At 39.6% G+C, this 19,616-nt stretch overlaps 1 protein-coding gene across 1 annotated transcript in view; it reads right to left on the bottom strand.

Annotated features, from left to right (window-relative positions):
• pclob (piccolo presynaptic cytomatrix protein b) overlaps positions 1 to 16,676 on the bottom strand; it is a 65,915-nt gene extending 49,239 nt beyond the window's left edge. The window contains exons 1-5 of the mRNA XM_080303305.1: positions 16,582 to 16,676; positions 9,970 to 10,900; positions 3,054 to 3,905; positions 1,090 to 1,920; positions 27 to 932 (exon numbers count right to left, since the gene is read on the bottom strand). Of these exons, the coding sequence (XP_080159431.1) occupies positions 27 to 932; positions 1,090 to 1,920; positions 3,054 to 3,905; positions 9,970 to 10,900; positions 16,582 to 16,676 (3,615 nt within the window). The remainder of the gene's footprint in view (positions 1 to 26; positions 933 to 1,089; positions 1,921 to 3,053; positions 3,906 to 9,969; positions 10,901 to 16,581) is intronic.
• Positions 16,677 to 19,616: the final 2,940 nt, after the last annotated feature.

The raw sequence follows: 19,616 nt of genomic DNA, 5'->3' as shown, positions 1-19,616 counted from the left end.
AGGTGATTGTTCAAGTATTTTCTTACCTCCTTAACATTTGGCATAGGATCAAATCCACATTGGTTGCAGACAGTGTTTTTGCACTCAGTACAGGTGTTGTAGTTGGGAGGGTCTTTAGAACCCATATTGAGTTCCAGTTTACAGATAGGACAAGTTGACTGGCCTGTCTTAGAAACGACAGGCAATGCAGGTGCTGTCTTGGATGCCTCTTCAGGAGGTTTGCCTGCTTTTGTCTGTACTGATGGTGAACCTTTGTCTTTTTGTGTTTGCTCTGATGTTTTCTCCTGTACCAGTTTCTTGACAGTGGGAGACTTGGAGTCACGTGCAGAAGACATCTTAGGAGACACTGGTGGTGTCTTTTTGGATTCATCTTGGACAGCTGAGTTTATTAAAGTCGATGCAGAACTGAAGATGGAGGTACCAAAGCCAAACATTTTTCCACCTAGTGATTCAGGGGTCTTTGCAGAATCAGGTTGAGTTGTAGAACTGCCAAAGCCAAAGAACGATCCAGATTCCCCTTGTGTCGATGCTGTACTACCCCTTTTAGATCCTGGTTGATTTATCTGATCTGTTGGCTTCTGAGGACCTGTCTTCAAGCTTTGCTGTGCATTTTTCTGACCAGAAGCTGGACTGGCCTGCCTATGACTTTCAGATCCTTTCACATCTTCAGTCTTTGCCAGCTGTTCTCCTGGCTTTTGCACTTTCCGCTGAGGTGAGCTTGATGGAGAGGGCTCCTTTAATTTAGATTCAGCAGATGTCACATTCTCTTTCTTTTGAAGTTTATCCACTGGGGGAGTTTCCTTCTTTAGGGCACTGTCTTGTGCAGTGACTTTACTCGGTGAAGCCTGTATTTTCATCATGGGAGTTCCTGGAGGTTCTGATGCTCCCAGTGCTCTCTGCATCTGACAGTTGAGACATAGCCACTCCTTCACCTACAATGGAGCAACAATATTTAAAAATTCAATCAGTCGTGCTGCGGAATACATTTTAATGTTAAGACATTTTAAAGTGACAACAATAAAAAAGACATAATGTCACAGTTATTGTTCAAATAAATTGTTATATTCGACACAATTCTTCTTAACTTACCTCCTTAACATTTGGCATAGGATTAAATCCACACTGGTTGCAGACAGTGTTTTTGCACTCAGTACAAGTATTATAGTTGGGAGGATCTTTAGAGCCCACATTAAGTTCCAGTTTACAGAGAGAGCAGGTAGACTGGCCTGCCTTGGAAACAACTGGTGGAGCTGATGCTTTCTTTGGTTGCTCTGATGATGGCTTTTCTGCTTTTGGCTGTACTGGTGGTGAGCCCTTGGCTTTCTGTAGTTCCTCTGTTTTTTTGGCCTCTTCCAGCTTCTTGACTGGAAGAGGAGATTTCGAAGTGGGGGGTTTAGAATCCTTTGCAGCAGACATCTTGGGAGAAACAGGTGGTGTACTTTTAGGTTCATCTTGAACAGCTGTGGTAATCAAAGTAGATGCAGAGTTGAAAATGGAGGAACCAAAACCAAACATTTTCCCTGTCACTGAATCTGCAGGCTTTGTAGCATCAGGCTGAGTTTTAGCACCACCAAAACCAAAGAGGCCTCCGGACTCTTGCTGTGCAGCTTTAGTGGTGCTTTCCTGCTTTCCTACAGTTTGATTCGTCTGCTGCGGTTGTGTCTTCTTGTTCTCCTGAGATGCTGTCTGACCAGGAGCTGGGCTGACTGCCTTTTGACTGTCTGGTTCTTTAGTCTTTGCTGGCTGTGGTGCTGATGTTGGTACTTTTCTCTGGGGAGAGCCTGGTGCATTAGTCTTCTGTGGTGTAGGCTGTGTGGGAGTAGTCTTTTTGAAAGATTTTCCCAAAGATGTATCAATTTGAGGTTCAATTCCTCCAGCAGCCCGTTTCACCTGGCAGTTTAGACATAGCCACTCCTTCCCCTTAAAAGAACAGCATAAAATACATTATAAATGTATTAATCCTAAAAACACAAAAACAGTCTTATGGAAAAAAAAACACAAAAAGAGAAAAGAACCATAGAAATACAAATGCACAAAAAATGTTATAACTACAGTAAGCAAGAACTGTGGTGGTCCAAAAATCAGCTTAAGATTGGGATAGTACTTTATGGTGCTATTTGTAGCACCAAATATTTACATGAGACAATGTAATGTATTTTAACTGTATCCAAATAAATTTGGTTTTCCAACTAAAAATAGTGCAGCAAAACAAAAGCTTAAAGAAGGATTAATCGCCAATAACTATTTGTTTAACTTACAAATTAAAAAACTGAGAGCAATAATGATAGTATTATTTTAGTTTAAGGCAGTATCACAACACAGTAGGTACTTTGTCATTTACCCTCAAAGGCTTTACTTTGAGCAGTGATGTATTTTGAAAACACCTTTAAAAGTAAATGTCTTTGTCCAAAATCCAAGAACAGGAACTTGCACAGTATGAATGTGAAAAAGCAACAACACTGTTCAAGCATTACTGAGCATTTTTATTTCTTGTTTCTGTTATATAACCATATAAGAGTGGTAAAATTATTGAAAGAAATAAAATGCCACTCCCTTTTACTTGAAAAGAGATCTAGGTCTAATGGAAAAGACAGCTGTTTGCAGGAGTGTGAGCCTTCCCCTGCTCAGCATGATTAAAGGATCTGACAAATAGCATTCTCAGTGTGACTCTTAGTCAAAGTATCAGACGTTCAACAGGACTGCACATGAAAACAAAAACAAACAAAAACAAAATAGCTTTCTCGGGTAACTTCTGTGTTCATAAAACTTTGTGAAAAACGCTCAAATGTAACAAAATTTTGTATATCATCTAACATGTAATGGTTCTTTGATAATAGCTCTCCAATCTATGAAATAACATAAAAAAGGATCTTAACAGCTTCAACAAGCTTAATTCTTAAGCATGCCTCAGAAGTCCAAGTAAAAGACACTTCTGAGAAATCTGTAAAATATTACAGCAAACAAATGTACTGACCCTTTAAAACTCCAAAATTAAAAAGATATACATTTTATTTTAATTTTCCTAAGTTACTTCAGTAAACTGCACCTCTTACCTCATTAACGTTTGGCATGGGGTTAAAACCACATTGATTGCAGACAACGGTTTTGCATTCAGTGCATGTGTTGTAGTTGGGAGGATCCTTCGAGCCCATGTTAAGCACTATTTTACAGAGAGGACAAGTGGATTGGCTTGTAGTCGGAGCAGTGTGGGAAGTTGTTGCTGTCTTTGGAGTGACTGGCAGGGATTTTTCTGCTTTTGCCTGTCCAGCTGGATGAACCTTTGCTTGTTGAGGTTGTTCTTGTTTCTTGTCTTGTTCTGACTTTTGGATAGAAGGCGGTTTGGTCTCCTTGGAAGATTGCATTTTAGGAGAAACCGGTGGAGTTGTTTTAGCCTCATCTTGAACAGCAGAAGCTATCAAATTAGATGCAGAACTAAAAATAGACGAACCAAAGCCAAACATCTTTCCAGTCACTGAATCTTCTGTCTTTGCAGTTTCAGTTTTAGTACCTCCAAAGCCAAATAAACCTCCTGACTGCTGCTGGGGTGCTGAGGTGGCACTGCTTTGCTTGCGTTCAGTCTGATTAGTTTGGTGTGGCTTAGGAGATCCTGATGCTCTCTGGGCCTCAGGTGTCATTTTCTGAACAGGTGCTGGACTGCCTTTTTTTTGAGCCTCCGGTCCTTTAGCAGCTTCTGCCTTTTCTGGCACTTTTGTTGATTTAGACTGGATTTTCTGCGGTGAACCTGGTGCTGATATTTCCTTTTTGACAGGCTCAGCAGCTGATGGTGTCTGTTTTTGGGGACCAGACATTTTGTTAGGTGTGGGGTTTTTCATGGGAGGTCCTGGCAGTTCAGAAGATCCTTGAGCTCTCTGTATTTGGCAAGTAAGACAAAGCCACTCGTGTGCCTGTACAAAAAAACAAGGACAAATAAATTTATTAAAAGATATGTGCAGATAGATGCACATAATGTAATAAGGTGAAAGAAGAAAAAAAGTACATTTCCCCAAATTATTCAAGGGACATCACAACTGAGTTTTGAAACTTTTGAAAATAAAAAAAATGTAAAAACTAGTGATTCAATAATGGTACCAGATTGATTTAGCTCTACCAGTGCTAAACCCGTGTTAATTCAATACTAATTAAACACAATCTAACAGCAGTTTTCAAATACATGACATAAAATGTACAATACTTGCGATAGTACAATATTTCATCTTGTAAGAACTTTGGTGTCACCAAGTAGCTTGCCCACTACTAGCACAGTAAGGGTTCCGTGTCCTTTGGTAAGACATTGAACCCAAAATTGTAAAACCCCTTGTGTGTGAATGTGAAAAGACATTGCAAAGTACTTTGAATATACTTTGTTCAAAGTATGTGCTAATGTGCTAAAACACATTAAGTGAAATATTTCAAGTCTTTGTTGCTTTAATTGTTAGATAAAAGATAGCAATTTTTATTATAGCTTATATCTCAGGAAAATCTGAAATCTCTATCTCAGATTATAAGAATATCAATCAAAAAAGGATTTACAACACAAAATATCAAACCTCTGAAAAATATGTTCATTTATACACTCAATACTTGATTGGAGCTCCTTGAAAACATACTATTGGATCAAAATGGACTACATAAAGAAATGTATAATGTTTATGTTTTGTTCTATAAGGACTGCACTGCTTCAGCCAAATCCACATACTACTCTGGTTTAATCAGTTCTAATGAAGGTAGCTCAAGGTCTCTCTTTTCAATGTTCAGTAAAATTACAAAACCTCCAGACATATTACCCTCCCATATGTATTCTGCTGACTTTTGTAATTCTCTTATGTCTTTGTTCACCCGTAAAATCTCAGATATCCACCGTCAACTTAACTCTGCAGGAGCTTCCAACTCTGAAGTAGACTTCCTGTTTCCCCTCACTTTTTTCAAGCTTTCCTCTTCCCTCCATAACTGATGTATCTAATCTTATTATAAAATCTAAATCATCCACCTGTCACCTTGACCCTCTTCCCACTGTGTTAGTTAAAGCCTGTCTTGCCTCATTAGCTCCTCTCATAACCAGTATTATACATTCCTCCCTTAACACTGGAATCGTTCCTTCATCTCTGAAAAAGGCTTCTTTTATTCCAACTCTCAAAAAGCCTGGTGCAGACCCCCATAACTTTGATAATCTTTGCCCTATATCAAATCTACCCTTTATTTCAATAATTCTTGAAAAAATTGTCACCTCCCAGTTCACTTACACCTCAATAAACATAATCTCTATGAACAATTTCAATCTGGTTTCCGCCCCAGTCATAGCACAGAAACTGCTTTGTTAAGGATTATCAATGACCTTCTGATGGCAGCTGATTCTGGTCTCCTATCCATCCTCATCCTTCTTGATCTTAGTGCGGCGTTTGATACCATTTCTCACAATATCCTCCTGAACCGGCTAGCATCCATTGGCATTAGTCATACGGCCCTTGCCTGGTTCACCTCCTATCTCTCAGACAGCACTCAGTTTATCCAATTTAAATTCCATTCTTCAAGTCTCCATCCTGTTTCTGCTGGTGTGCCCCAGGGTTCAGTATTAGGGCCTCTTTTATTCATTATTTACATGCTCCCTCTTGGTCATATATTCCGAAAATATCATATAAATTTTCACTGTTATGCCGATGACACCCAGCTCTATATTTCTTCTAAACCCAATTCATCCCTCCCACCTACCTCCCTCTCAAACTGTCTTATCGAGATTAGATCCTGGTTCTCCTCCAATTTTCTTAAACTAAACAGTAATAAAACAGACGTTTTACTTGTTGGTACAGCCTCTATCTTATCCAAATGCCACAGTTTTTCCATTGACATTGAAAGTTCTCCCACCCTTTCCTCCCCTCAGGTTAAGAGTTTGGGTGTCATACTTGATAATACTCTTTCATTCCAGTCCCACATTAATTACATAACCTGGTCTGCATATTTCCACTTACGCCCCTTCCTTACTCCCCATGCTGCTGCCATCCTTGTCCATAGTCTTATTACGTCCCGCATTGATTACTGCAATTCCCTCTTATTTGGTCTCCCTAAAAGGTCCCTTCATAAACTCCAACTTCTTCAAAATTCCACAGCTCGGGTCATAACGCGTACTCCTTCAAGAGCTCATATTAGGCCAGTTCTTCAGCAGCTTCACTGGTTGCCCATAGAAGTCAGGATAAACTTTAAAATCTTACTTCTCACGTTCAAATGTATCCATAAATCTGCTCCTTCCTATTTGTGTGACCTGCTCCATATCACCACTGTTTCCCGCCCTCTCCGATCCTCATCTGCTATTCATCTTACTGTTCCGTCCGCACGTCTTACCACTATGGGGAACAGAGCCTTCAGTCGCTCTGCTCCTCGACTCTGGAACTCTCTTCCTCCAGCCATAAGAAATATAAACTCTCTTCCCACATTTAAGTCACAGCTCAAAACACATCTGTTCAAACTGGCTTATTCGCTTTAGTGCTGATTTTATCTGTTGTCAAGTTCTGCTTTGCAATTTTAACTTATTTTATGACTATTGCTTCTTTTATTAATTTTGTTCTTTTGTAAGGTGATCTTGGGTTTTTGAAAGGCGCCCTCAAATAAAATGTATTATTATTATTATTATTATTATTGTTAATATGCTGTGTTGTGACATACAGCAGACCAGCTTGCTAAGGTGTTCTTGAAGATCAAGTTGCTTTAACAGCAACCTTCATCTTGTATACATTCTCAGGTCAGGTGTTTCTCATCTTCCTCTTGACAATACCCTACAGATTTTTAATGAGGTTCAGGTCAGGTGAGGTGGCTGACCAATCAAGGACAGTGACAAGATAGTCAGCGAATTATTTGTTAGTAGTTTTGGCACTGTGTGCATGAGCTAAATCCTGCTGAAAATGGAAATATCTTTCTCCTTAGCCAAGATAAGACGATTCTGACATTGTCTCTGAGTATTGATTGTTTGGTATGATTGATAATAGAAATTAGATAGTTGTAGACCCTTTCCTGAAGCTGTTTGTGTGTAGTGGTTCTTGAAGTTAAGTGCTGTGCAAAACTCTAGAGCGAGCCCTCATTTCTCTTTATTTTATTTCCTTCTTGTAATTTTAAAGTAGTAGAGCAAGAGTTCCTCAAGCTTTGTGAAGGTCTTTCAAGGATTTTCTTTGGATATTAGATATTGACTAAATTTTCCCATTTTCAATACAGTCCTTGTACCTAGCAATTATGAATGGAATGCTTTTGCTTGTTTGTTAAGCCACTTAACACTGGCCTATGACTCAATCAAGCATAAAAAGGCACCTAACTCAATGAATGAACTAGTGTCATATACATACACATAACAGACAAGTTAGCCAAGAACCAATTTTAAATTATATATTTAGGCACGTTTGTTACCAGCAGCACATCGCAAAATTATATAATTTCTTCTGAAATTAAATCAATGAAAAGTCCAAAAATAACACAGTTTCAAAGGCATAAAATAGTTAATACAAGTTTTAGATACTTTATTTATAACTAGCTATAGTTATAAATTGCTATAGTTATAAATTGTTATAGAAATAGATTCCCAAAGAGCTACTAGCTGAAAACTCTCCATTTCTTAACATGTTGTACAGAGTTTACTTAAAATTTTGCAGAAATTTAACAAGTGGAGAAAAAAGAAAATGTGTCAGGACTAAAGAAAACCATCAATAGGATGTCTGTGAAGGTTCTCAGTCATCCAGGTCATTGTTGTTTAATGTAGACTGTTCCCTGCTACACTGTACAGCACTGTTGCTGTACAGTGTAGCGAGGAACACTGCTGTACAGTGGAGCAGGGAATGCTCAGACCTCTACATTGGAGAGAGCAAACAGCCACTTCATAAACGCATGGCACAACATAGAAGAGCCACCTCGACGGGACAAGACTCTGCATCTAAAGTACAAAGGTCACTCCATCGAGGACACCAATGTTCACATTTTGGACAGAGAAGACAGATGGTTGGCCGATTGTGGCCTACACCCATTTTCACACCTTGGTGATTAGGTAGAGGATCATTAGGGGGTCCATTGTCCCTCTTGGGGGACTCCCATAGGGCTTAAATCTGGGACTCTCCATCATTTGACCTTAGAACTGAAGAAGCTTCTCAGATGAGAGGTGAAACGTTTTCAAGCAACTTAAAGAATTCGAGACGCTTTTCTTTCCAAGCTCCTTAGACCATCAATAAGATATGAGTAGTATCTGACAGTCATGTTCTTGAGAAATAGGAAAAAAATCAAGAAAACACCTGACACTGGTCCTTAAGTTGATCCATGTACTATTCAGTGAATCTTGAAATGGTCTCAGTAGAAGGGTAGCTGTAAATGAGTTAATCTTAAGGAAGGAAAACAAGGAAGTATGCCAAACTACTCCAGAAAATCAGTGGCAAAACCAAATTTTAGTTCAAATCATCATCAGTACATACAAAGGATGTCAGAAGAGAAGTACAACAGTGAGTACTGTGTCTACAGGTATCTGTAGAACACGCTGGACACTCTGTCATGTTTTGGGGCTGCATTTCAGCCTCTGGCACATAGAAATCTACCATCAGATTTTCCACCAAGCAATACCAACTCGAAAATGGCTGATTGGCAACAGCTTCATTTTCAGCATGAAAATGATCTCAAATATACTGCCTAAAGCATACCTGGATAGAAAAACACAGTGGAAGACTGTTAGTCATAGATTGGTCACTTGAGAATCTAGCATTTAACATTACTGAAACAGTGTGTGATCATCTTGGGATAAAATGGAATAAAAGGCAACCAACATCCAAAGAAGAGGCTGAACGTCCTTCAGAAAGACTGGAAAACTATTGCTGAAGACTACTTAAAGAAATTACAAGAAAACCTGCCTAATAGATTTCAAGCTGTGTTGGTGAATAAAGGTGGTCATACCAAAGACCGACTTCCATGCTTGTCAGAATTATACAAACACGATTTTTGCATTCTACATTGCATTTCCATGTAGTTTTGCAACAGCTTCAGTAAACAGCTGAACATATCTCACATTTTCATAGCAAAATATAAAGAAATGAGGGGTGGCTCAAGATTTGTTCACAGTATTGTACTAACATGTTACTTCATTCTATGCAAAGCTCTTCAGAGTTCTTCAATCGATTGGTCTTAACAGTCCTCTCAAGGCTGCACTTATACATGTTGCTTGTGCACCTCTTCCTACCACACTTTTTCCTTCCAGTCAAATTTCCATGAATATTCTATGATACAGCACTCTGCAAACAGGCAGCCGTTTCAGCAATGATCTTCTGTGGCTTACTCTCCTTGTAGAGGGTGTCGAAGATCACCACCTGAACAGCAGTCAAGTCAGCAGTCTTCCCCGTGACTGAGGTTGCGTGCACTGAATTAGACTGAGGCATACACGGTATTTATACTGTTTGAGTAGAAGTTTTAATCTCAAACTGAAATATTTGAATAATGTGAGACACTGATTTTTGTATTTTTGTGAGCTATGAGCTGTGATTGTCAAAATGAAAACAAAAAGGCTTGAAATATTTAAATGTGCATTAAATATTACCTTTTTTAATTAAATGACAAAATGCATTTTTTATGATATTCTGAACTTTTAAGATGCATTGATAGATGCAAATGAATAACCATTCAACTCCTGGCCATTTGCCCTCATTGTCTCATGATATCAATTAAAACTACACTGCATTAATATTTTTAATTACATATGTATTAATTCTGTAAGTGTAGTGTATAGCAAAAGTATCCAACCAAAGAAAACTGCTTGAAATTTGTAGTATCAAATAAAAGAACATTTGCATTGAAGCAAAATTACGAGAAAGCATAAAATAGATCACATTAAGACTAAATTAAACCACTACTTACATTAGAGTCTGGAGGGCTGAAGCCACACAAGCTGCACACATCCATTTTACACTGTGTACAGGTTTTATGGTTAGCTGGTTCTTTTGTAAGTTGTGTTGTTTTACACACTGGGCAAAGCTTTGCTACTGCTGTTGACCCTGATCTTGCTTTGGCTGTTCCAGGTGATGAAGACCCTGCTTGTGTCATGCCAGTTGGACCAGGTCCCTTACTCCCTTGCTTATCAGAGGACTGCTGTTGGGATGTGGCCCTGATGCCTTTCTGCTCTGGTCCTGCCTTAGACGAGTCATGCTGTTGCTGCCCAATTTTTGGTGATGCCTGCTGTTGTTTTCCAACCTCAGACCCAACCTTTGTTGACCCTTGTGCACCAGTCTTAGTGGGGTTTTGTTGCTGCATCCTTGTCTGTTGTTGAGCTCCAGGTTTAGGAGAACTTTGCTGTATAGGTTGGTTTTTGGGGGGTTCTCCTTTAGGCTGGACTTCAGGTTGAGCCCCTGTCTTTGAAGTTGTTTGTTGCCCAGCAGGTTTGTTTGAGGGGCCAGTTTGTCCATTTCCATGTAGCTGTGGTGAACCTTGCTTGGGAGGTTGTTGGGTCTTTTGCATAGGGGGAGATTGGCCTGGTTTATGGGGATGCGGTTGCTGTTGATGGTCTTTTCCAGAGCCTGCTGTTGGCTTCTGTTCTCCAGATTGCTTTTGCCCCTGCTGGGGAGGTGATTTTTTATCCCCCTCACCATCATCTCCAAACAAACCAAACTTATTTACAGCAGAGGACACGGCATTGAGGGGGTTTGCCCCACTAAGGAATTTGGAGGAGAACATTGTTGGGTCTTCCTCGTCCTCCCCCTCTTCCTCCTTGCAGGAGCTGGAATCTACAGGACTGTCAGAGTCAGAGCAGGAACTGTCTCCACTTTGACCCGGCTCTCCCACAGATGCCTGAGGGGGGGCTGGACCGGTGGAGAGGGCATCTACAGCCCCACTCCTGCTGCTGCTGCTACTGCTGCTGCTCCCTGGGCTCTCCTCTGGCTCAGCATCTACGTCAGACTTCCTACATACATGACAGACAAAGAGAGGATGTGTGAGGTGACAGAAACAAGGGAGGGATAATGAAAGAGAGTAACATTTGCGGACCACAAGTATGTAGAAGAAGGGATAACGTAGTTTCACCCATCCACTCAACATTAACATAAAGTTGGCTTAATCTAATAACTCAACTTTGAAGACCATCAATGCATTACACAATATGTACTTAACTCGATTTAGACAAGTGTATCCTTATCTGAACCTATTAACTGCATGGTTTTCAATAGAGAAATTTTCATATAAATATTCTGTAAGAATCTGTGTATTAGACACACCGGTGTTTGATAAATTATATTTATTTCCATTCTGGTTAGAACTATTATTATTTGTCATTAAAGCCATTAAAGATTCATTCTCTTTGATTTACTCCACACCGACTGTTGCTTTCAGTACCATGGACGGGACCAGAACCGCTCTGCTGCTTGCAGCCTATACAAATCAGAGAGATCCTTGTCAGCCAGTTAAAGCCTACGATACAGCCTAATGTGCAATACAGGAGGGGGATGTTGCTCTCAATTGACCGGGCTACTACAAATCCTATTCAAATGACTATTGAAGGTGGACTCGCGGGTCCAGAACACCATTTTTTTTTCACGGTGACAGAATTCGATTTTCATTATCCGAATGGCACCGATTGTCACGGAGTGAAAAATGTCACGCAAGACGTGTTTTACAGCAGCCAGACGAGTAAACACAGGAAATCTAGCGCTTTCACTGGAGAAACTGCAGGCACATCCGGGTAGCGGCCCAGCAAATAATGCATGGGAAGTAAATACTGATAGTTTCTTGGACAAAAGCAACATCAAGGACAATACAAGTCTGTGATGACCAATTATCTTTCTAAATAGGCAATTACAGCTGCGTTCGGCGTTTACTACGCAATGCTCACTTGCAGCTCAGGTTCACTCATACGCGGTGGATCTGACGTATCCACGGCGCTTTACCGATATGAAAAGGCATCATGCATAACCACCAACCATTCTAAACCGGACAACATCTTAGTCCGCAGAGGGTACGAGGTGATAACAGCCCAAGCCCACGGGTGAGCGAAAAAATGGAAAACACATTCTCACCTTTTTCTTGTGTCCTTGACCAGGTATCTTAACGAATATTTTTTATACTTAATGTGTAGTATACTGTTCTAGATTATTGTAAACCAGCGTAAAACTGTGACGAAACCCAGTAACAGCTCTGTCATCCCTGTGATTTCCCGAAATACCATCTGTTATCCACTCTGCGCCCCCCGCTCACCTCCTCCCATCCTGCATGCAACCAAGCATCCTTCACCCTCCACGGTCACAATGTCAAACACTGAAGCGCAGAATTCAAGAGAAACCGAAGAGAAACAGTACCTTCATCAACAGCTGATCTGTCTCCCCATCCTGCCCAACCTTCCTGAGATATCCCCTATCCGTGTCTGTCTGATCGCCGGGGGATAGAGAGCACAGGGCAGCGGATAGAGAGCGATCAGCATCCACTCCGCCTCCCACTTTTGCGCGCATGCGCCACATCTGACAGGTGATCACAATATATATCACGCACGGAAATTGAAATTAAAGGGGACAAGCGATTTATTTCCCCTGGAGTCACGTGTGATCAGACCTGAAAATTTACCCTTATGCTGAACGTCTTCTCAGTGGCCGCTGACAGATTTGATATGTCATTGCTGTGATCGTGAGTTGCAGTATAGCTGGATAATAATAATAATAAAAAAAAGAGCAGCACTGGATAATTTCACATCACTTTAAATGTTATACCCGATTAATTGCATTTTCTAGACAAATGACGCTCCCCTGTCACGTTCACTTATTTCTCTTGTTCCTGAAAGCACAGTGGATTTAAATCAACACTGAGCACAAGAAAGGCAAATAATGCCTCATCTGCTTTATGTATGTGCTAGGTCCTCTTTTGGATTTGCAGTGTGAGCATGCCCGAGCACCATTAAGAAAGTGAGCAAGCTATGACCCTCTGTTGTCTGAAAGACAGAATGAGAGCGCTTTCCCCGGCTTATATATTGTAAAGTTCAGCTTTAGACTCTGTCTTAGAAGAAATTAGTTCATCTGACCTGCCTCTAAGTTTTCTTCTTATAGTGCTCTCTGTCAATTTAGTTAAGGTAAATGTTCCAACCAGCCTTGGTTCCGGATCTCTTCCACAGTAATAATGGGCTAGATATAATCCACACAGCCTCCATTATAGAGTATCAGTTCATTTAGTTTCATTAACAAATAAACATGCTTAGTGAAGCAAAATGCATGAGTAACTCTGTGCACAAGCAGCTCGTGTTGTTTTATTTAGCTCATACAAAAGAAATTCACACCAACTGCCACTGTATATCAGTTCTTCCATGGTTCAGACCTGGACACCTGTCAAGATTTTGACTGCATAATCTCGTTTTTTCCCCTTGTACTAACTTTCTTATCTCTGTCACAACTGAAAGAGCAGATGTGAGGAGAAGAGACAATTTGGACAATCATATCTGGTCCTGCTTTGGAAAACTTTTCCAGTTCAAGGAGGTTGCATATCATGATCACAGCTTTTGGCAGCTCTGCAGAATTTATAATTATATTCGAAACAGATAACCATGTAAATGCAAAAATGTGTATACTACTAAAATATTCAAATATGTAGTTTTCTTCCTGGTGAACTGATGATATGGAATATATCACAAAGTTTAGCAAAACTTTTGCTCTATTATTTATCACTTCTGTAGCATCCTGCTACCATAAAAGAGGAAATTCACCCTCAGCGATTACTCACCACCACAGTTCATCATTTTTGAGCACTAATATAGATCCACCAGGGCATGCATGTTTACTCAGTCGTACAGTCAATAATTTCCTACTCAGTGTCTGGTAAGCCTGAGGAAGCTCTGTGGGAAGGATAGAGAGCAAGTGTTGTGTGGGCGTGTGGAAGAGTTACGTCATGTGTGATGTGTGAGCAGCAGAATCGCTATGATCTCTCTTTGGAAAGCGCCAAATCTGGCTTCACTGCAGACATGTACACATACACAAACAGATACGCACACAGGAAACATGTAGCACAATCTCCATCTGGGGATATAGGCTGTAACTTTTCCGTGTCCTCCTACCTGGGCTGAAAATCCATTAAGTAATCTCAAAACTGCTTATCTCTACCTCATCCTCACAATCTGCCGCTTCCTTCTGTTTCCTCTTTTTGTTTTTGTAAAGTTTTAGAACAGAAAAAGAGTAGAGCTAAAATTATGTTAATGCACACTAATACCTTTATGTGCCATTAGGTAATGTCTTAGGTCATTGTTGTATCGTGAGCTTTAGGTTTCATATTTTCTTCTGACAATGATTACGAGATAAATAATATGATTAGCTTTGATATTTAAAGCACATTACAGTAAACAGGCTGTCTATAATTTAGTGTTTATCATTAAACAGTTTACACTCTTCCTCACAACAGATTTGTTTGTCAGTCAATATTATGTAAGACAGCAGGAAATCACCAGATGTGGGACGAGCATGTTCTTTTCTTTTGTTCCCTCCCTACTTGTCAGTTTAAATACAATAACCAAAATCTCCACTGTCACCATCCTTTTTTCCCCCACATACTCTTTGATAAGGGCAGACCAGACTTTGCTCTCACACAACTAAGACATCGCAGATTTTTAACTGCATCACTCACATGTTTACCAGCTGACCTCAAAGTGAATTAGAGTCTGTCACGTGTATCCAGGAACGAAACAAAAACCAAGTTGCTGATGGGAAGCTTTGAAAGCTCACTTCTTTTCAGTGGCTTCACATGTATAGAAAGTACAACCCCAATTACTAACAAGTTGGGACATAAAATTTAAATAAAAAACACAATGCAATGATTTGCAAATCTCATAAACCTATGTTTTATTCGCAGCAGAATGTGGAAAGCATATCTAATGTTTAAGCTGAGAAAATGTAACATTTTAAGAAAAAATAAGGTGACTTTAATGATGATATGGTGATGACAACACAGCTTAAAAAAAGTTGAAAATGCATGTTTACCACTGTAACATCTATCTTAACAACAATCCTGGGAAACATCTGGGAACTGAGGAGACCAATTCCAGGACTGTCCCATTCTTGTCTGATATAGAATCCCAGTCCTCAACAGTCCTGGGTCTTTTTTTTTTTTTAAATCAAATAGGTGAACGGTCTAGACTGTAGGCAGATTGGTTCAGCACCGAGACTCTTCTAGCACAAACCACACTGTTACAATAGTTGGCAGTAAGCAGTTTACCATTTTCTTGTTGAAAGGCTTTCACTGACAAAAGATTCTGCCTGCATGGGAGCACATGTTGATTTAAAACCTGTATATACCTTTCAGCTTTGCTGCTGCCTTTCCAGCTGTGCAAGCTGCCGATTTAATAGGCATTAAGTCGCTCCCACATCATCAGAGACGCAGGCTTTTGAATGAGCACTGATAACAAGTCAGATGGTCCCTCTCCTCTTTAGTCCAAAGGATGCAACATCCATGTTTTCCAAAATGAAAATTAGTCTGACCAAAGAAACATTTTCCACTGTTTTCAATCTTAAATGAACTTTTGACCCGAAAACACAGCCGTGTTTCTGAATCTTGTTCACATATTGGTTCTTCTTTGCATGATAGAGCTTTAACCTTTGTTTGTGGATGCCATGGTGAACTGTGTTCACAAACACAGAAGTGTTCTTAGGCCCAAGCCCGTTTCTATGACAGAATCATGCCTGGTTTTAATGCAGCGCTGCCAAAGATCACAGGCATTCAATACCGATTTCTCCAATTTGTCATTTGATGATATGATGTACTGTAAATGATGAGAAGACAATTTTATGTTGAGGAACATTATCCTGAAATTGTTCCACAATGTAGCTTTTTGTCCATTTTTACAAACCTCTTATGCGGTTTTTATATCCAGCTACGTTACTGACCTGTAGCCAATTAACCTATTTGGGATGTTTTGTTTTGTTTTTTTGCTAAATGTTCCTCCAGGTGTTTTTTTGTTTTTTGTTTTTTTGGTACCACTTACTTTTCCAGATTTTAGTTTTCCCACGTTAATGCCATCACATTCAAAATGAGGTGATAGTTTTTTGTGAAATATGAAGATTTTGTAGTTTAAACATTTGATATGTTTTCTATTTTGTATTGTGAATAAAATATGTTTTATATGGCAGTTTGAACTTCAGACCTGCTTGCACGGGGACAGAAGAGCTTCTTGCTACTTTGCTTATCTGTTACTAGCCCAGTAATAAAAACCATAAATGTGTCTTTTATAGGAATTTTAAATAAGAAAATAAACATGATGGCGTGACTAAGAAGAGTTGACCAAACACATCTGTAGTTCTCGCTCATGTAGTAACGCTCTTGTATTCTACACTTGTATTCTTCTCTCCACAGTTGATACCAACACCCACACACCCGTCCCTATTTCTCTCTCACTGTTTCTCTATCAGGCTGTGTACACAAACAAACTCAAACAGATTTGAGAGGCAGTACTTATCTCTCTCTCATTTTAATTAAGCAGACACTGTGGAGCATTATGCTGCCTAGCAGTTTCTAACTTCCCTAGCTGCAATTCTCACATATGAGACTGCTACTTCCGCAACAAGAACAACAGTCAAACATTCACTTTTTTTGATAATGTTGGAATAAGTTTACAAAAACACACACCTCTGACGTTGACCCTTGAGGAATTCAAAGCAGTTTTTTCCCGGCATGGTTTTCTCGGGAGCAGAGCCGGAGCAAGGTGGAGTGGTAACCTGCATCGAGGTGTATTGCTGTCCTCTGTAGGTCTCTAGGTCTCTGTGCCTGAGTATCTGGCAGGTTCACAATGTAATCTATACAGTAACCTGATCACACACACTTTGCCAGCATCATTAAATTTACATATCTGCCCCTGGGAGGGGAAAATATGGACTTGCAATAATACTCTCTGAACAGAACCGAAACACATGTGGAAAGAGCAAAAATCACTAATATAATATTAACAGCAGATGAAGGTGTTTACAGGTTCTGTATTTCAGGAATCTAGTTCTGTGTGTAATTCGATCTAATGCAGGCTGTTATTCGTTGCAACATGTTATTAATTGCCAGAATATAGATCCTTACATCCCTGAAGGGACTAGCTCAACAGTGGACAGGAAAAATACACAAAAATTGCACACTCTGTCATGAGTTGTTTTTCCTGTTGAATGTGTTGTTTACAGTTCGACTCAAGTACAAACTGTGTCACACATAAAATATGTTCCAAACAATGCAACTGACTGACCGTTAACTTGATTGTGTTCGAATGTACATGAGACACAGGTAGAGATTAGATTAGATAGAACTTTATTAATCCCTCGGGTGGGTTCCTCTGGGAAATTCGATTTCCAAAAAAGCACAGCACCGACAGAAGTTACAGAGTTATACACACACACATATATATAAATACAGAGACAATATAAATAAAATATACGAAGGGGATAAATAGAATAAATAGGAATAAAAATAAAAATAAAAAGTTAAAAAATAAAGAGTTACCAAGCACTGGCAGTCTGATGTGTGTCACTTGGGAGAATGGTTTGTGCTTTGTGCCTTCCTCACTCAGCATTGTGCTAGAACACTGAGCAAGCCTCTAAAGCCACCCAGTCCTTTTTCCTGATGAGTGACCACTGCTATCTCCCGTACTAAAAATACTCTTAAAGAGACAGCACCGACAAGACATCTGTATGGGCTTATCACTGCCCCTACTACTCTTATCTTGCTTTTCACACCAGCCCCTCCCTCTGCTGCCATGTCACGGGAGAAATTTGAGGATTACCCAGTTCACGCCCCCAAATCCTCCAAATCAGTGAGCACAAAATCACTGCTGATAGAGTCAGACTGGCATAGGTGAAAAGGATGGACGAGAATAAAAATGAGTCTTTATTTTCTAGTCTGACAGGAAATAAGCACTACCTTAATGAATATCTTACGGCCGAGAGGAAAAAAGTCAATGACAGGTTTAGCAGATGTAGGACCAGGCAGTATGAACTGTGCGTCTAGAAAACCCAATTTGGCTGAAAAGACTCACATCAGCTTTAATGCTAATGGAATTGCTAATGGAATTGGCAAAAGCCTTAAGTAAAACATTTTGCTGTCTTTCTCAGGCATATCTTGCTGACATTATTAAGCTTTAATTATAAAAGGCATGGAGAGTGTGTGCATTTGCTTTGTGTTTCCAGATCTTACAATATCATACTTGGCAAATCTCTGAAATCCGCATTTCAACCATGTGACAGCATAAACCTTTGTGCACCTCAGTCTATGTAGCATGTAATCATACAAGCCCTGAAACGGCCAATCTATAATGGTGTCGGTGCCTGAATGGCATCAGAATGTTTGTACAGGTTCTGTGATAAGGTCCAGACAGCCAGCTGTATATAATTGAAGAGGTGTAAAAGAAGATGGGGTTTTAGACTACAAGGAGAGTCCTGCACTAACAGTGTACAGTGTCAGGGGTAGCCTTTCTTCAGCTTGCATGCAGGCACTTTAACTAAAATGTATATTTCTTTTGCAAAGAAATCCAAATCAAATTCAATAGCATTGCTACCAAATGTTTGCAAAAAGAGCATTTTTTTATTATTAGTATTAGTATTTTCAAATTGCACTTTATTCTCAAATGTTTTCAGTGTATATGGTATTTATATACTGCATGCTGCAAAATGTGTTTTAAAATAAATATTATTTCTGACTAATATGAACCAATGGAGATGTGCACTTCTTGCATTAGTTGCTTGTTTTCTATTTGTGTGGCTCTCTTAGTATTCAACTCTTGCGGCTTGAAAGCCTCTAGTGAAAAAGAGACGATGACCTTGCATGTGTGCGTAGTGTGTGTCCTGATGATTTCTAAGATGGACACCATGAAGAGTGAGAGGCATCACTTTCTGGTGTATTTTTCATCAGGGAGTTTTGCAGTATACTCTTATATCAGCTTCACTGGCACTCGCTTAGTTGCTGAACAGCAGAGAAACTGTACCACCTGGTGTATGTGTGTGCACCAGGGTATATCTGTATGTGTGTGTCTGTGAGTGCGCGTCTGTGTGACTGAGTATGCACACTGTACTCAACCTGCCCAGGGAGAGGATCTATTCTCTCATCAAATATTCACCAGCAACCACAGGCTCCCAGCTGCCTGCTGCTATAATGCACACATATTGCTATGTTATTCAGTGCTTGACGAACATTCAGCTGTCAACTGAAAAAAAAGTGCCTCGTAAAATGTTTGAACAGTCCATTTTGAGAATCAGTTTTCAGTGTCTGCAGCTCCCCTGGAAGTGTACACATAAATCACATGTTTAAAATTTATTCACAACCATAGATCAAATCAACAATGTGTGGCATTTTCATGAAAAACAGATCATTAAACTATGCTTTAAAAGCAGTTCATGTATTTTAATGCTAACATTCAGGATGTTTAATTTATACTAAAAAATATAACTGGGTAACTCTTAGCTGAAAGAATAATACTGGGTTCTGCCTTCCTATACTTTAATAAACTAATGCGTATTAATGAAGAAATATAGTAACGCTATTGGTTTTATATGTTTCAACTAGACAATGTTAGTTTCAAAGCTCAGACTGTTGAACTGTTGAGGCAAATTTGGAAAGTTAAACTGCATTTAAATGTGTGGTTCATGAAAGAACTGGAGTGTGGCAAAAGAAAAGCTGTGATCACTTCCAAA

This window comes from Astatotilapia calliptera, chromosome 7 (genome assembly GCF_964374335.1).
Source record: "Astatotilapia calliptera chromosome 7, fAstCal68.1, whole genome shotgun sequence".
NCBI classification, from domain to species: Eukaryota; Metazoa; Chordata; class Actinopteri; order Cichliformes; family Cichlidae; genus Astatotilapia; species Astatotilapia calliptera.
This window is presented reverse-complemented; position numbering and strand designations above follow the sequence as displayed.